A 15,750-nucleotide genomic window follows, 5' to 3' on the forward strand; every position below is an offset into this window, starting at 1 on the left:
CGGGCCTTGGCCGGCGCGCCTGCAACGGCCCGGCAGCGGCGGCCAGTGAGTGCCGCCTGGACGTGTGGGGCGCGCGGCTGCACTCTCCGCCGACGCCATGGGTGAGTGCCGCCGGCGCAGAAGGGCACCCCGGTGTCAGGGCACTTGGGGCTGTCGTTCCATCCGGATGGGGCAGCTGTTTCGGCAGTGGGTGGCTGGTTTGAGTCGGCACGGCTCCTGCTGTGCCGGATGTGGGAGCCGTGTGGTGACCTTGAGGGGAACGCCTTTGTGGCCCTGGTGATGAACAAAATGGTAATCAGCCGAGCTTCACATGCATTTTGGCAACACGGCGCGTCACGATAGGCGCTAAAAATCGTCTGTATATCTTGTCAGTGCGTTTGTATTGTCGCGTGTTATTCATGAAATCGTGGAAATAGTAAAACCGGTCCTGCGCCGTGAACGGAAGAGGACGTGAGCAGCGGTCGGTGCCACGAGTCGGCTCAGGCATTCAGGGGTGAAAGAATTACGCACCAGCGCCATTTGAGAGCTTTTACATTACGTGATGCATTTCAGTGGCACACCAAACAATTTCTTTTGCCATTTGACACCACTGCTGTTTTGCGAGGAGAGGTGACTCAAAAAATACGCGCCATTTTTTAGCAATTAGGCACAGGGACGATTAGGCACATAATTGTATTAGGCACAGGGACTATATACAGGTATATCAGGAGTTTCGCATCGAGACCGCCCCGTCACTATTCCGGCCATGTTCGTAGTTCGCAGCCTGGTACCGCCCTGTGTGGCGCATGACTCCGAAGGGGGGGGGGGGGGGAAGGGCGTTGTGCGGATCGAGGCAGGCTCCAAAACACAGGGAGGGTGCTTCCGCACGGGGTGATCCGATCATGGAATGCTCTTCCAACCCCACCTTACTGGGCCACTAAGCGCTTTTAAGTCGGTCCTGTGAGATAAGTGTGACGCTGACTCGTGGGTCATCGATGGTAGTGCCCGTTTTAGCAGTTTTGTTTGTGTGTTTGTGTTTTCACTGGCATCTTGTTTGTCATATGTGACGTGACGACCTGAATGCCCATTCACGTGGAAGGAGATTCGCAAAATGCATACATGCATGCCAAAGCGTAGCTTAGAAGCTTAGTTGATTAGACTGCGTGAAAAACTGCCCGCGATGAATACTGTCTGTTTCTGTTGTGCACAATCCGCGTCTATTGAGCGCTGAGAGTCTCGTGTGCCATGTCATAATATGGAGCGGACCATTATGTTCAGAAATAAATGTGAGCGACCCGGGACATTATCAGCTGATTGATGTCTGTGAGCTGTTTTTCTGTGATAAATTACTATATTACCTCCGTTAGTGATCCCAAATAAATGTGCGATTCGCTCCGTAAAACTATTAGCAATGGGATGAAAATTAGATTGCAATTAAGATGGGTTGTTAATAACTGCATTATAACTCTTCGCATCCCAACCTCTCAAGACGAAATACGGCCATTTTGTTTTACAATGGCGCAACTTAAGACTTACTTTGAAATTGTTGGAATAACAAAACTGCAGCAAAGATATAGGTACTGGATGGGGGTGTAGTCTCCTATTCAGCTGAGGAAGAGGGGGCTTCATCCCCTCGCCAAAAATTTGGCTCCAGTCGCCCAACTCTGGGAGAAAAGTGGTCCAAATCAAGAGGGAAACCCGTTTGTCGGCGAATTTTGTGAGTAGGGTTTATATTTTCCGCGGCTCAGCTCCCCCTAACACATCTTGCGAAAATACGCCGCTTTATCACTGGATACCTCATTGCATGGCACCAGGGAGCCGCCTCTGAGCTATTGGTAGGTGTTCAACACCTCGTAGCCGCAACAATATGTTCCCTTCGCAGCTGACGGGAGCAATTTGAGCGGACAGAAACCAGAAATAGACAGCCCCCCCCCCCCCCCCTGCACTCCTCTCCCCTCTACGATTGAAGTACGGTTAAGGCACTCCGAAACTGGGGGAAGCATAGCATTAGCCCTGCGATTATTTTGCGTGGAAAGGAAATTTGTTTTGGCGCCCCAAACATCTCTAAATTGCGCGGTCCTGTCGGTCACCGCACAAGTCACACCTTTGCGCCTTGAAAACCCCGCCCTACAACCTTAAAACGTCATTCCTGGTCACCAAGGTTGCTTATATTTAGTCTCCTGTACTCCTGCGGATCTAATCTTTAGCTGAGCTGTGGAGGCTGCTCATATCAGATAATCCTTCGGGGACACTGTGGTAATTCCGAGACATTTCAAACCGAGTTTCGGCTACGAAGATTAGCACCAGCAGGTATTTTCAGCCTTGCTTACAGAGACAAGCGAGGATAGCAGGGCCTCGTGTGCTTACCATTCCTTGGGTGTTGACTACGTCCTGCTTGCGGGGCATCAAGCTTCCACTTGGAGACGTCATGAAAAACACCATTTTGCTAGTCAAATAATGGAAGCCAAACGGTAGCCCCGGTCAATGGAATTGAAGGCCTTGCCAAAGGTGGTGGATAACGGCATTTCAACGGAAATACTACGATATTTTTAACATGGTGCGTACTTCTCTCCTTCAGAAAACACAGCGGGAGCTGTCATGTTGCTGATACTGTGTGTGGTAAGTATACTAAGTCGCGCCTAGAGGTCCGCAGGCATAACGTCCAATCGCTGCAAACACACAACGTGAGTGTTCACCTGGCCAATAACTCGTACACGGCAGATTATATCTGAAGAGCGTAGCCAGTTTCAAATGTGTATCCGGCCACGGGACATCACTTCAATACTCCCACGTCACGCGCCACGAATAGTTAGAGAAGTGAAACGTCATAAATAACTGGATAAACCCTGCACGTTGAACAAAGCGAAAAAAAATGTTTCCGAAGAGCCCCTTCCTTGTGTTCCTACTCACGTGACCCACAGCTGACCCTGTGTGACCCGTGACCTCAGGTGAGCGCCGGTAGGGCCGCCGACATGATGCGGCAGTCGATCGTGTTCAACCCGGGCACGCCGGACGTGTTCTACTGCCCGCTGCACAAGCCGAAGTCGTTCCACAACATGCTGGTGAAGGCGCGGCCGCTCTCCAAACTGTGCGAATTCAAGGGCCGGCCGCTGCCGGAGGGCTACAAGTCCGACTGCTACAACGACGTAGACGAGACCGAGTTCGCCTGCGCGGAGAAGCACCGCATTTTGGTGAGCCTTGCCGCCGGTGGCTGCTCAAGGAAGGCCTGACGGGTCACACTCACAGTGTATAGCTCCACTAAATCTTGGTTAGGGGGTGAGGAGACTGGGTAGGATCGAATCAAGGAGGCCATATGTGAAGGAATGTCTCAGAAAGAGGGAAAGCAAGCCGATTTTGAACTAGAATTTTTCCCTGCGTTGCCATAATGTTGACAATGTTCAGCATTCTCGTATAGGGGGGGGGGGGGGGGCATGGCGCGCATGCACCCTCCCACTCCCGTTCCCACACCCATGCACGTGACGGAATGGTAAGCGCTGAGCCTCCAGGGGTGCGCTAGCGTGGCGTGCCCCAGCGGCGCTGACCCGCCCGTTGACCTTCCAGCCGCGCCTGCAGTCGGAGGAGGATCAGCTGAATGGCATCTGGGAGGCGGTGTAGCGGAAGCTGATGCCGCTGCCGGCCGATGGGGCCATCGGCACCCCCTGTGGCTGCCACTGAGTGATAACATTGGCCAAATGCCGCGCGCGAACGGCACACAGGCGTCAACGGGTCCACGAGGTCTGCGGCTAGCACTGGAAACGGCAAGCAGACAGCAGATGCTGGATGGCGCTAACAGCCGTGCTCTAGATAGCACCTAGCTAACACTGGTCGTGAGCATTGTCCAGGATAGTGTTTCGCTTAGATCATTGTGAGATATTTATGGTGCATTTACTCAAATGCGCCTGGGAGGAGTACATGTTTTTCATGTTGTGTCACATGTGGCTTCTGTGTCTGCGTGTCCGCGTGCCATTAACAACATCAAAATAGGATGTCCTTCAAGGGGTTTCAGCCTTAAAATCCTTAAATATACAGCTCATGAGTTTCCAGCAAGCCTCGCTGCTGATAAGCATGATGGTATTTCGTATTACAAAGACGTACCGGATAATTTTAGGAGAAATAATAAAATAAAAAAACATATTGCAACTGTTTGTAAATGGGCAAACGAAGCACCAACCTAATTACATATCTGCGTTGTAGCTGCATTCGTTTTCTGCTCTTTTTAGCAGAATGGCCAGCTCCGAAGCTCTCTTTGTCGTCCATGCCTTGTCCTGGAAGAAGTCGCTTTATTCTTCTGTTTAAATACATATGGTCTACCAAACGAGCATTTCAAGTTTACGCTCAATGGGACAAGCACGTCCTAATGATGCCAAAGAACGGATGATGTCAAAGGGCATAACAGTTTCCTCATTGTGGACGAATGTGTTTCCCTGCGCTGATGGTACGTGATGGGTCAGTACCAAGTATATTGAAACGGTGACAAAATGGTGCATGCATAAACTATTGCGGCTACTGTCCTGACCATTAGGTGTTTGGTTCTATTGACAATTCGGAAATTTTCCTTATATGAGATTATGCGCGCTTGTACGGACTCATGCAAATATACGCACGCACGAACGCGCGCCCACACACACACACACACACACACACACACACACACACACACACACACACACACACACACACACACACACACACACACACACACACACACACACACGCACGCACGCACGCACGCACGCACGCACAGCACGCACGCACGCACGCACGCACGCACGCACGCACCACGCACACACACACACACACACACACACACACACACACACACCACACACTTACCATCCCCCCCCCCACACACATCTAACATATATTATAAGATATTCCAGCAAATCACATCTGATTCAATGACTGGAAGCAGTAGCCTATCCGGTCACTTCAGATACATGTGCATGACAAGCTACATGTGATTATGATGATGAATAATAGTAATGACCAATAATGCACTTAAGGCATCTGATTTTTGGCGTTTAAATTGAAGCCGTCGTATTACTGACGTTCGAATCCGGATCTGGCAAATCCGGTTGGCGCGGGCAAATCCTCTGAGGACATCCGGCGATTCACTCAAGTGTGATTCACTCAAGGGCGACGCAAGCATTAATGCCAAGGGCGAATCGCCACTAGGACCAAAGCCTCCCGGCCTGCTCACCTTCGTCTGTGTTTGGCGGAAGCCACACCACGCCTTCCTCAATGCAGGGCATTACGGCACGTTATGATGACAGCAAGACATGAAAAACGCAACGATAACGGAATTAAGGCACTTGCTTTGGACGCCTTACTCGCTCGAGTGCAAACCTGTTTATGTGGCGACGTCCGCACTCTCCTAGCACATATGGATGAAGGGAGCATATCAGTGACAAGATCGCTGAAGACAGGTTTTTTGCTCGTTTCTTACCGAACTCGCAACCCGCTCAGCGCTAGGTCATCTGCCGCCGTACACGAAGCCGCTGTGACGTCAAGCGCTGATCGCGTGCTGCTCGCCGCACTTTGTGTGCCCGAATGCGGGGATGGTCTGAGTTGGGTTCGTTACACGAAACATGATGGCTTGTTTCTCGAACAGACATGTCAAATTCGGCACATAGTGCGATCGTGTCTGGCGCGTTGCGTGCTTCCGACCTTTTTTGCACGTTGGATGGGTCTGTAAGACAAGAGAGAGTAAATTGCACAAATGCTTGTCACGATCAAATGTAGGCATGTGAACCGTTTATACGCCGAAGATAACATGGCTTCCCTCTTCATCAGTTTTTACAGGCAGAAGAAAGCCAGCGAAATTTCTTTGGCCCCAATTCCCTGCAGGGTGGGGCAGATTCTGCCCACAGGACTTATTGTTTTGCTTACTGTTCGCAAAGCGTTTGCCGTCATTTTTGGTAAAGTTAGCGTGCCTGTTTCGTGTCAAAGGTCCAAACAAATCAATCGTGGGTACACGTCCCTTCCGCCCCTCCATGCTGTTTTGTTTGTCCTAGGCTCTGCTCCCTCCTTCCTCGCTGGTTCAAAACTATGGTGAGAAGAAAACGCACTTAACTAAATACTTTAAGATATTTGTGTACGGCAGAGCTCCGTCGACTCCACTCAGCATGCTTTGCTCTAAGCGTACTGCTATCTTACAATGACCTAAGTACTTGAGCGTGACTGGGAAAAATTATCCAAGGCCAGCACCGCCAACCCATTTCAACGGGCTGGTGGCGCCTCAGTTTTATACGTAAGGAAAAGGTTCAACTGGAGCGCCGTCAGCTCCGTCTCGTTTCAGCGGATATCGGCAGCGGCAATGCATTGCGCACACAGAGCTGTCATTTCCGAAATGAGTGAAGATAGCAGCATTTGGCTATGTTAGCCAGCAACAAGGAAAATAACAGTTTGTCTGATGAACTGGACTCCCATCATCTGGGTAGTAGAATCAAAATACAAGTTTAGGGAGAACGTGTCTATTTTCATGTTATGAGCAACGTGATAACACATCCCGAGTATACCAATAATGTTCGAGCGTTCCCAGATGCGGACTTATAAGATGACTAACAATGTATTTTGCGCTTTACACCGGTATGTAAGAAATACACTTAACTGATGCGTTTTATCCAGAGCAAGAACATGGTAATGTTGTACTTTTCAAGCTATGGATACTGTACCGAATAACAGCCACGGTAGCTTGCATTTCACAAATAAATATAAACTGCAGTAACCATATTAAGAGCGAAGGCGCCCTTGTCCTGATCTTGAATGCGATCAACCGATACGCAATTCAACATTCGGATGCCGTTACGTGACCGGGAAGCGTCACGAGACCAGGAGTGACAGCGGCAGTGGTCAAGAGCCTCACCACCAACCAACGCTGGCGATTAGCGATCAGCTGGATGTGGTGCTGCCTGTGACGTGACGCAGTTACGGTAAATCCTTTCTTTCGAACCATTGTGATCGTTCAAATATTTTTTAACAACAGCAAACGGCTACCGTGTTACTATAGCCTCAGTACGAAGTTAAGTCTCGTTCCCTTTTCTGGTTTTATTAAAGCTATGCCACTGGCGGTGGCGCAGGCAGGGAGGGCACAGGGAGCACGTGCACTCCCCCAGGTTCCGAGGCGCGTGCACGTGCACTCCCCCAGGTTCCGAGGCGCGTGCACGTGCACTCCCCCAGGTTCCGGCCTTCGGGCCTGGGGACCTGGGGGACCTACGATTAAGGGAGCAATTTAAGGGCCGGAAGGGCCCGAAAGGCCAGCCGGAGGTCATATTTAGGGGTGCCGGCCAGAGGTTCCCAATGCCAGTCAGTGGGTCCTGCGCGCTGCTCAGGGCCTCCTGCTGAGCCGATTAGGGCCTATGTTTTGGTCAGACACCACCAGTAACGCACAGCCTGCTCCGCGTCGGCATGTGCCTGAGGGCACATTTCCCAAGCAGAGACAAAGCCGGAGCCAGCGATTTACATGAGACAGGGCCCAGCGTGTGTTAGGGCCCCACAGTGCCCTACAGCGGACCTGTGTTGGCAAGGGATCCTGATTCGGCCAGAGGCAATGCTCGAAGATACCCGAAGATCCTGGAGGACTCATCGGGACTTACGATGAAGGGCCGGATTGCAGGGCCTAGGAGCACGAGGGGCTGGCCGGATTCTTATTCAGGAACCCCGGCCTGCGGGGGCGGGCCCTCAAATGGCAATCAGAGGTCCCTTGACGCCGATCAGGGACCTCCTAAGTCGATGAGGGCCTCTGTATCGGTCAGGAACCACCGTTCGCTCCGTGACGTCCTTGGCCTGAGGGCCCACTTACCAAGCAGTTACAATGCCGGGGCCAGCGATTTACACTGGTCGTGCCCCTGTATATGTCAGGGACCTTAAGTGCCTTACAGGAGGTCCTGTGCTGCCAATGGCCCCGGGCCGACTAAGGGCATTGTTAGTAGAGGGGCTCGGGCGACCCACCGAAACCAACGATCAAAGACCCGGTTGAAGGGCATAAGGGCCCGAAAGGCTGGCTGTAGGCCACAACAAGAACCACAGCCCGTAGGGCCGTGATCTGAAATGCCAGTTGGAGGGCCTCTTGCACCGTTTGAGAACCCCTGAGACAATGCAGGTGTCTGGGTCGGCCAGAGACCACCAACACCGAACAGTTGTCTCTCAGTTAGCCTGCACAATGGGGCCCATTTCCCAAGCAGGAGCAAGGGCGGGGGCCATGATTTGCATTGGTCTGGGCCCCTGAAACAATGGTCGGGGCCCCGGTGTCGTCAGGAGCAGTGCTTAACAGTGCCTTACAGGAGATCATGCGCCGCCTGGTGGCCATGAGTCGGCCATGGGCTTTGTCTGAGGAGGTCCGAAGAGGGACCGGAAGTCCCTACGGACCAAAAATCAAGGACCCAGTTCTAAAACTGAAGTGCCCGAACGACTAGCCTCATATCACATTTAGGACGTCTCCGCCCGTAAGGCCGTGACCTCGTGATGGTGATCTCGCAGGTCTTAACATACGCTCGGGTGAGAGCCAATTTGACCCCCCCCCCCGAAACTTTTTCCTCAGTCACCTATAAATATTTAGTAAGGTCATGCATTATAAGGTCAGTGCCCTATGGCAGGTCAAAGTCATGCCATGAATTCCGCGAAGACAATGTTTAGGGAATCGTTTAATTTGATGCAACAACGTAGTGTTAGACGAAGCCACACATCTCTGATATAGCTTCTTAGGTAACAAACAATTAAGTGAGCAAATTCCATTGACCTAGGGTCAGGTATGAAGATCACACCAAGGTCGAAATCAGCCTGTTTTGTTTCTCTAGAGCTTCTTACTGTATGAGACAGTTTTTAGTGATCGTTTCGAACTTATTGGTAACAATAATCACATTATGCATCCATGTAATTTTTAAAAGGCCAAAATAGGATACTGACAAAACACCTGGGCCAACATTTCGTTTCTTAGGAAGATACTGCCTAGCGTATTCTTTGACGCTTATTCAAATGCAAAACTCAAAGCAGTCTTGCATGGCTTTGGTGACCATGACCTTCAAAGGTCAAGCAATGCCACTGACCTTAAATGAGCATCAGTGTCCCTTTGCTTAAAACGGGTCCCCAGATTCTGGGGGCGCTTTCGACACCAATCTGGAGTTTGACCTAATTTAACCTTATTTGACTGAAAGAAAACGACTAAGGAACCTCAAATTTTGGCATAAATGAGTTCACGTGCAGCCCTATACACCCTGTAAATTTGGTGTCCCTAGCTCTCGTAGCTTATATTGTAAGACCGGGGGGGGGGGGGGAGGGTCAAATTAACCTCCACTCAGGCGAAGGGTCGGGTCCGGTTAGAACCGGTCACCGGGGCGCGTGTTAAGTTCTCATGTTACCTTCCATTTTCAGAGGGCCCGACCAACGCGAGGCCCTCTGGCATTCAGGACCCCGTCCCGGCAATGTTCAGCAACGTTTCCCTGGCCTACTCAAGACGCCTTGTTAACACGGAACACCCTGGTAGGTAGGCACTGCGGCCCCTGACCGATACAACAGCTCCGCATTGTTGAAGGGTCCCTACCAATATAAATCGCGTGCCTTGCTTGGGAAATGAGCCCCTGAAGCTCAGGCCGACACGGAGCTGAACGCTTGGTGTTGTTGAGCTCTGGCCGAAATAGAGGAACGCACTGCCTCGGCGTCCCCAATCGGTGCAAGAGAACATTTAAGACTTAAGATCGCTGACATCTGGGACACGGCCTTACAGGCGGTTTTGAACTTAATGTTTCAGGACCGAATAGCCGGCTTCGCGTCGGTCTGAGCCCTGAGAACCTATTTTCCAAGCATCAACGAGGCCGGGCCCACGATTTGCAATGGTCTGTGTCTCACGCAATGAAGGCCTCCCGTGTTGGTCAGGGGCGACAACGCTTAGCAGGGAGTCCTGTGTCGGCACGTGGCCTCAAGTCGACGAGAAGCTGGGGCTCAAATAGGGGTCCGAAACGTCTTTCGAGACAAAAGATGGGAAGCCCCTTTTGGATAGCGCGCTGAGGCTACCTCCATATCGTGGATTGACAAAACTTGCGCAACTGTTACACCCAGCGAATAACATTGTATTGCAAGGCATCCCAGCGTAGTCCTGTTATTTGGTGTTCGATATTGTCAAAAGGCATTGACGTTGGTTACACTGCCTAGTAACGAAGAGGGCACGTGTCCGTGTTACTTTTTGCGTGCATTGATATCTAAGACCGAGCTGCAAGGTAGGAGACCAGTTGACGTGCGAACAGGCCTGGGGACTTCCCCCTGACACATCGGTAAACTCGGGCAGTGCTGTGTTGCGCTGCAAAAGGAGGTGATACTTTCTCTTGGCTTTTTGCAGTTGTCTTCACATTTGGTTTCAACTATCAGTGCATGATCATTGTGCTAAGACACTATCAACATGTATGCATTGCTTTGCCATTATTGCAAAAGGTGTTCAGACTCAGCTTTCAGTTGAATGTGACCTTTTGCTCTGTTTTGTTGGCATTCCCTGTTCTTATCAAGCTCTTATTTTATAGGCTACCTACATTCTTGGATTTAAATGGGTTAGGTAATGATAACCAAGTTACAGAGCCACACAAAAGTATAAGGTATGTGTGTAAATACATTTAAATTGATACATTAGTATATTTAATGATATCTGTATTTACCATTTACAATGCTTTGCATCATTCAGACTCACTTCTGACTGTGGTAAGATTTTGCATGTGCACATGAAATTTGTTGGATGATTCTGCTACTGCTTGCCATTGCTCTTCTTGTCAATATGATTACCTATGGAACCTTTAAAGTTGATGACAAGCCTATGAACAAACCTGACAATTGTTTTATTCCTAGGAATATAGGGCTGTTATAGGTATAGTGGTTAGGGCACCCAACTCTGGACCTGTTGGTCTTTGGTCAGAGCCCCTGCCACACCACCACCTCATCCGACATGTTACCTTACAAAGGCATCCACCTCAAAATGGCCCTGGCAGTTAGTGGGAGGTGTAGCTCCCATCATCATAGCTGTACAGTGTGGTCTGTATGGGCCTATCAAACTTTTAAGTCTGCATAAAATCACTGTTATGCATGCTATACCAGATTCCCTGTGCATGCCTCTGTGATACATTCCTGATGTGCTTGATAACAAGAATCCCTGGCTTTGGAACTGGATTTCAGAGATACCATCCTTGACAAGAAGCCCCAAGGTAATGAACCCATTCCAGATGACCCAATATGTGCAGCTTGAATGCAATTTGTCCATGCAATTGGTCTGCAGCTAAGTCAGTTAAATGCATGGAAATAACCCATGAGCTTCAAAATAAGTTCCTACCAGCCACTGCACACATTGTTTGGGTGGTGCAACAGCCTATAATGGGTGGCCTGAAACAGTTCTTAGGCACATGGATGGGTCTCAAAGTACAAATAACAGATGCCTTTTACCTTACCTTACCTTATGGTGATTGGGAATTGTAAAAGGCCACCAGGCCTGTAGTTCCCAGTCTTGTCAGGCTCCCTGTCCAGTGACCAAACAGTCTCCTTTTGCCTTTTCTCCTAACCTTTTGCCTCACTTTTACCACCAGAATCTGTCTCTGGTGATGACAGTGGGGCTATGTGTAGTGTTTTGCCTCACTTTTATCACCAAAATCTGTTTCTGATGATGACAGTGGGGCTATGTGTTTATGTATATGTGCCATGTGAGACTAAGGTATGTGTTTGCTGATGCATCACCATGAGGCTGATGGTTTTGTCTGTTATGAGGCAGTTGTGTTTGCTGATGCGTCACCCATTGACCCTGCCATCACCAAATGTTGGGGAAAGTGCCATCAAGGTTTGTAAGACATTTCCTTCCATACAATGCCAAATATCTTTTTTGATTGGTGGAAGTGGTATGAGGCTGGGATCAGCAAAAGCTAAAAATTACCTTTGCTTGTTAGTGTCACTTCCCAAAAAAAACAGTCAGCACTATGCAGTTGTGCTAAAAGCAATGACAGTGGTGGCATGCAGAAGGTGTCATGCCAGAATTGTTCAAATTGTTTCTGTAAAAGACACCAACTTGGACTGATATCTTGGTGTACAAGAGTGTCAAAATATGTAAGTGAAATTCCAGGTGTTCTCACAACATAAGTACTTAATGTCCACAACTTGGAGGCTGGGGCTGGCTATAATGCACCGGAATATCATCGAATCATTGTGTAAACAGCCATATTATTGCTTGATTTCAGAACTATGGCAAAGGAAGATTACACTGCAATACCACTAGGATGACACTGAGCCAAGCAGTAAAAAGGCAACAAATGGCTCAGCCTTCAACTATGATTCTGCATTTGATTTTCGCTCAATATCCAAGTTTGACAAGGCTTCTTTTCCATCAAAATCATATTTTACATTCTCCAAGCAAACAAGCTTTTCAAAGCAAACTGGTAAGGTACTGTATATAGTTGGTAAGTACTATAGATATAGATTGCTGTAACATGAATTATTTCTCTAAGGGGAGTCTGACATAACTTTGTTTGGTGACATTAAGTTACTACTACCACAGAGAGGATTGGTTCTGCTCTGTTCATCCAATCCAGACATGTTGGCAGTGTGTCCAATCATGTGAGAAATCAAGACCAGCTCAGCTGCCCATTGGTGTAGATATTCATCCACTCTGTTTATTCAATACACATTTCTGTATGTCCTACCCAGATCAGTAACATCACTTGTATCCTTTAGCTGAACTATTGACTGACAGGTGGCGTCACGTGTCTCCCCAGCGGCTGACGGCGGCGACGACTGCCTGTCGACCCTGGTCACGGGCCTGCTGCTGTTCTTGGTGTACTCGCTGACGGTGATGACGCTGCCGGTCACGGGCTGGTGGACGGTGCGCCGGCTGGACCGCTGGCAGCGCATGGTCGTGTTCCGGCTGGGCAAGGTGCTGCCGACACGCGGGCCCGGCTGGACGCTGGTGCTGCCCGGCCTGGATAGGCACCAGCTGGTGGACCTGCGCAACAAGAGCATCCTGGTGCCGCCGCAGCAGGTGAGCGCCGCGCCGGAGCCGCGCAGGAGCTGGCTGGGTCAGCTGGACCTCAGCCCGGCACGGAGGGTATGATATCCGGTCTCTGATTGATTCGGTATCATAGTACTGCCCGGGCTTTCAGTCTTGACTCGTCTGTGTTATGTTACGACGTGTGCAAGTGCTGCGGTTATGGGCATCGTCAGCTCTCTTCTGCTGTTGGCGGCGGGAAACGGCGAGGCGCCAGCCAGGTAACCAGACGGTAACCAGACGCCAGGTAGCCAGACGCGAACCCGAGGGTCGTCACGCGGCCACGGCGAGCGCCGTACGAACCGCGTCCCTGCAGCCCACGCTGTCGTCAGATACCCTGTGGGACCACGGGCACAGGATCCAAGATAAGCGAGGCGGTTTTGCACGTCAAGGAAGGACCTGACACGCGCGCGCCGGCCGCGCGATGTGCGAGTGGCCCTGCTGACCCGCGCGCGCGCCGCCGCCGCCAGCTGATCACCTGCGACGGCGCCGTGGTGGAGCTCGGGGCCGAGCTGCTTTACCGGGTGTGTGACGCGCACACCTTCGTCGGCTCCTGCGTCGACCCGCAGGGCGCCCTGCGCTCCCTCACCAGGACTCAGATGGTCAACACACTGGTCGGCCAGGAGGTGGGAGACCTAGGCGGTCAAGGGTGCCGTTCAGTGAAAGGAACTGATTTTGAGTTTTGTTCTTAGTTTAGGACGCATTGTAGTGGGAACTGCTGCCAAGGGCATGCGTCTGGATCAGGACTGTTCTTCGCTGTAATTGTACTAGGCGTGACGGACGGGCTGGGCCGGGTCGCCCGCCATTATCGTTGTCCCTGGATTTAAGTTATGAAATTTCGATCGAAATATCTAGGTATTTGTATCTTCATTAACTGAAAAGGTTCCAGCATCCGCAGGCAGATTATGTGATAAGTAGTTATTGAGCAAATATTGATGAACGCATCGAAAAGCGTGAGTATTTTACGTTTCTTTTTTGATGTTATCAACGATCATTGTTTTTATGTGATTTGTGCATATTTTTATGTTTTCATCAGGGTTGATGAATCACTCACATGAAGAGACGTAGAGGTGGAGCCAGATGTGGCAGTCTTAATTTTGCATCACCTAGGTAGCTTGATTAAATCGTATAAGCTACTATGTGACCCGATTTCGTATTGCAGCTGACCACAATAACCAGAAGGGGGCCGGAAGTTGAGGAGGCTGTGCTGTCGACTATAAACGGCCAGATCAAGGACTGGGGAATGGAGGCCTCGTCTTTAAAGTTGTAAGTGACTGAGGTCGTGACGTTTCGCCATCACACTCGTCGGTTCTTGCAGCGCAGAATGCCCTCACTTTGTCTGCATTTGTGTGAAATATTTTGTGATATCATCAGTGTATTAATGATATCCCTCCGGCGAGGTCACGCTAGCTGGTGGCCGCTAACTAATGGCTTACGAATGCCCTCATCAAACTTGAAGTCGTCCTTTTGGTGCGCACTCGTGAGGAAAGCTAATGTGATATCTGTCGGCCGTCATCCCCGCTCCTGCCGTACCCCAGCTCCGAGGTGAAGGTGCACAAGGAGGCGGAGCACCTCTCGGCGGTGAACCCGCTGCTGCGTCAGCTGGGCGGCATGTTTGGCGGCTCGGGCAGCCCGCTGGTGGCCGGCCAGCCGCCACTTTCGGCCACCTCGCCGCTGCTGGCGGCCGCGCCGCCGACCGACACGACGCCAGCGCCCCTGGCGGCCGACCCGGAGACGAGCGAGGCGCTGCGGGCGGCCGTGGCGCGGCTGCCGGCTGGACCAGGCGCGACCAGCCTGGCGCGCGGCACGTACCGCATCGAGACCACGGACCCGGCCGGCCTGTACCACGTCCTCGTCGGAGACGGTCAGTGAGAGGGGGTGGGGGATGGGGGTGCTGCTGGAAGCTGTCCTGCTGAGTACTGAGCTGCTCTGGTCTCGGCGAGCCCTCGCCCTGTATTGCATTGGGCATTACGTCTATTAGCTCGCGTAGTCACGCCTCGATGCACATGGACATCTTTACTGGAGACGTGCAATGATCACACGACTGGTGCAAGCATTTAATGCTGCAGCCTATGCGTCCGAGGCGTGCGCCTGGCCAAACCCACCTGACCTGACCTGACCTCCGCACGCGCTCCCGTCCGGCAGCCGGCGGTGAGGTGCGGGAGGACGCGGCGCCCGGCCTGACGGCGGACGTGACGGTGACGCTGACGGCGGCCGACCTGCGGGAGATGGCCGCCGGCCGGCTCGGTCCCGGCACCGCCTACAGCGGCGGCCGGCTCCGCGTCCAGGGCAACGTCCACCTGCTGATGGCGCTGGGCCGGCTGCTCGGCGGCGCGGCCGGCGGCCAGCAGCGCTGAACCGGGACGCGGGCTCCGGTCGGACAGCGGCCACGCCACCGACGGACACGTGGGCGAGGCAGGGACATCTTCACAGGAGCAGGGGCAGGGACAGGGGCTCTTCACGTGGTGCGGAAATGTCCGCGCTCCCGTTCCTCCACCCATCAGCTGGCGGCTTGGCCCGAACAGTCCGGTCACTGTCGGCGAGAGGTCGCAGAGGGCGACACACCGGTCTCAGCACGGGCTAGGTCCGAGGGAGTGAAGGGGGGGGGGGGGGAGGGGGCTGGATAGTGTTTCGGTCCGTGTCTGATAACGCGAACACGGGTCGTGTAAACGTGCCCATAATACGCCGAGCTCTACCCAGAAGAGGGCGGAGGAAGAGAACGAGTACGGATTTCCGCCTTTCTCACTCATGCGGCTGTTCCACGTTCGCTA

The 15,750-nt window shown here is 51.8% G+C and overlaps 2 protein-coding genes across 2 annotated transcripts; both read left to right on the plus strand.

Annotated features, from left to right (window-relative positions):
* The first annotated feature begins 12 nt into the window (after nt 1–12).
* Nucleotides 13–4,294, plus strand: LOC119089715 (uncharacterized). The gene is made up of 4 exons (XM_037212525.1): nt 13–101; nt 2,558–2,598; nt 2,928–3,170; nt 3,541–4,294. Exons 1-4 carry the CDS (start codon nt 98–100, stop codon nt 3,592–3,594), a joined length of 342 nt encoding a protein of 113 aa, XP_037068420.1. The 5' UTR covers nt 13–97; the 3' UTR covers nt 3,595–4,294.
* Nucleotides 4,295–4,421: 127 nt separating this feature from the next.
* LOC119114957 (stomatin-like protein 1) lies at nt 4,422–14,851 on the plus strand. The gene is made up of 6 exons (XM_037239010.1): nt 4,422–4,425; nt 12,711–12,973; nt 13,450–13,605; nt 14,142–14,245; nt 14,518–14,624; nt 14,691–14,851. Exons 1-6 carry the CDS (start codon nt 4,422–4,424, stop codon nt 14,849–14,851), a joined length of 795 nt encoding a protein of 264 aa, XP_037094905.1.
* Nucleotides 14,852–15,750: the final 899 nt, after the last annotated feature.

The sequence above is a fragment of the Pollicipes pollicipes genome, unplaced genomic scaffold, assembly GCF_011947565.3.
Source record: "Pollicipes pollicipes isolate AB1234 unplaced genomic scaffold, Ppol_2.1 Scaffold_3087;HRSCAF=3621_pilon_pilon_pilon, whole genome shotgun sequence".
Classification (NCBI taxonomy): domain Eukaryota; kingdom Metazoa; phylum Arthropoda; class Thecostraca; order Pollicipedomorpha; family Pollicipedidae; genus Pollicipes; species Pollicipes pollicipes.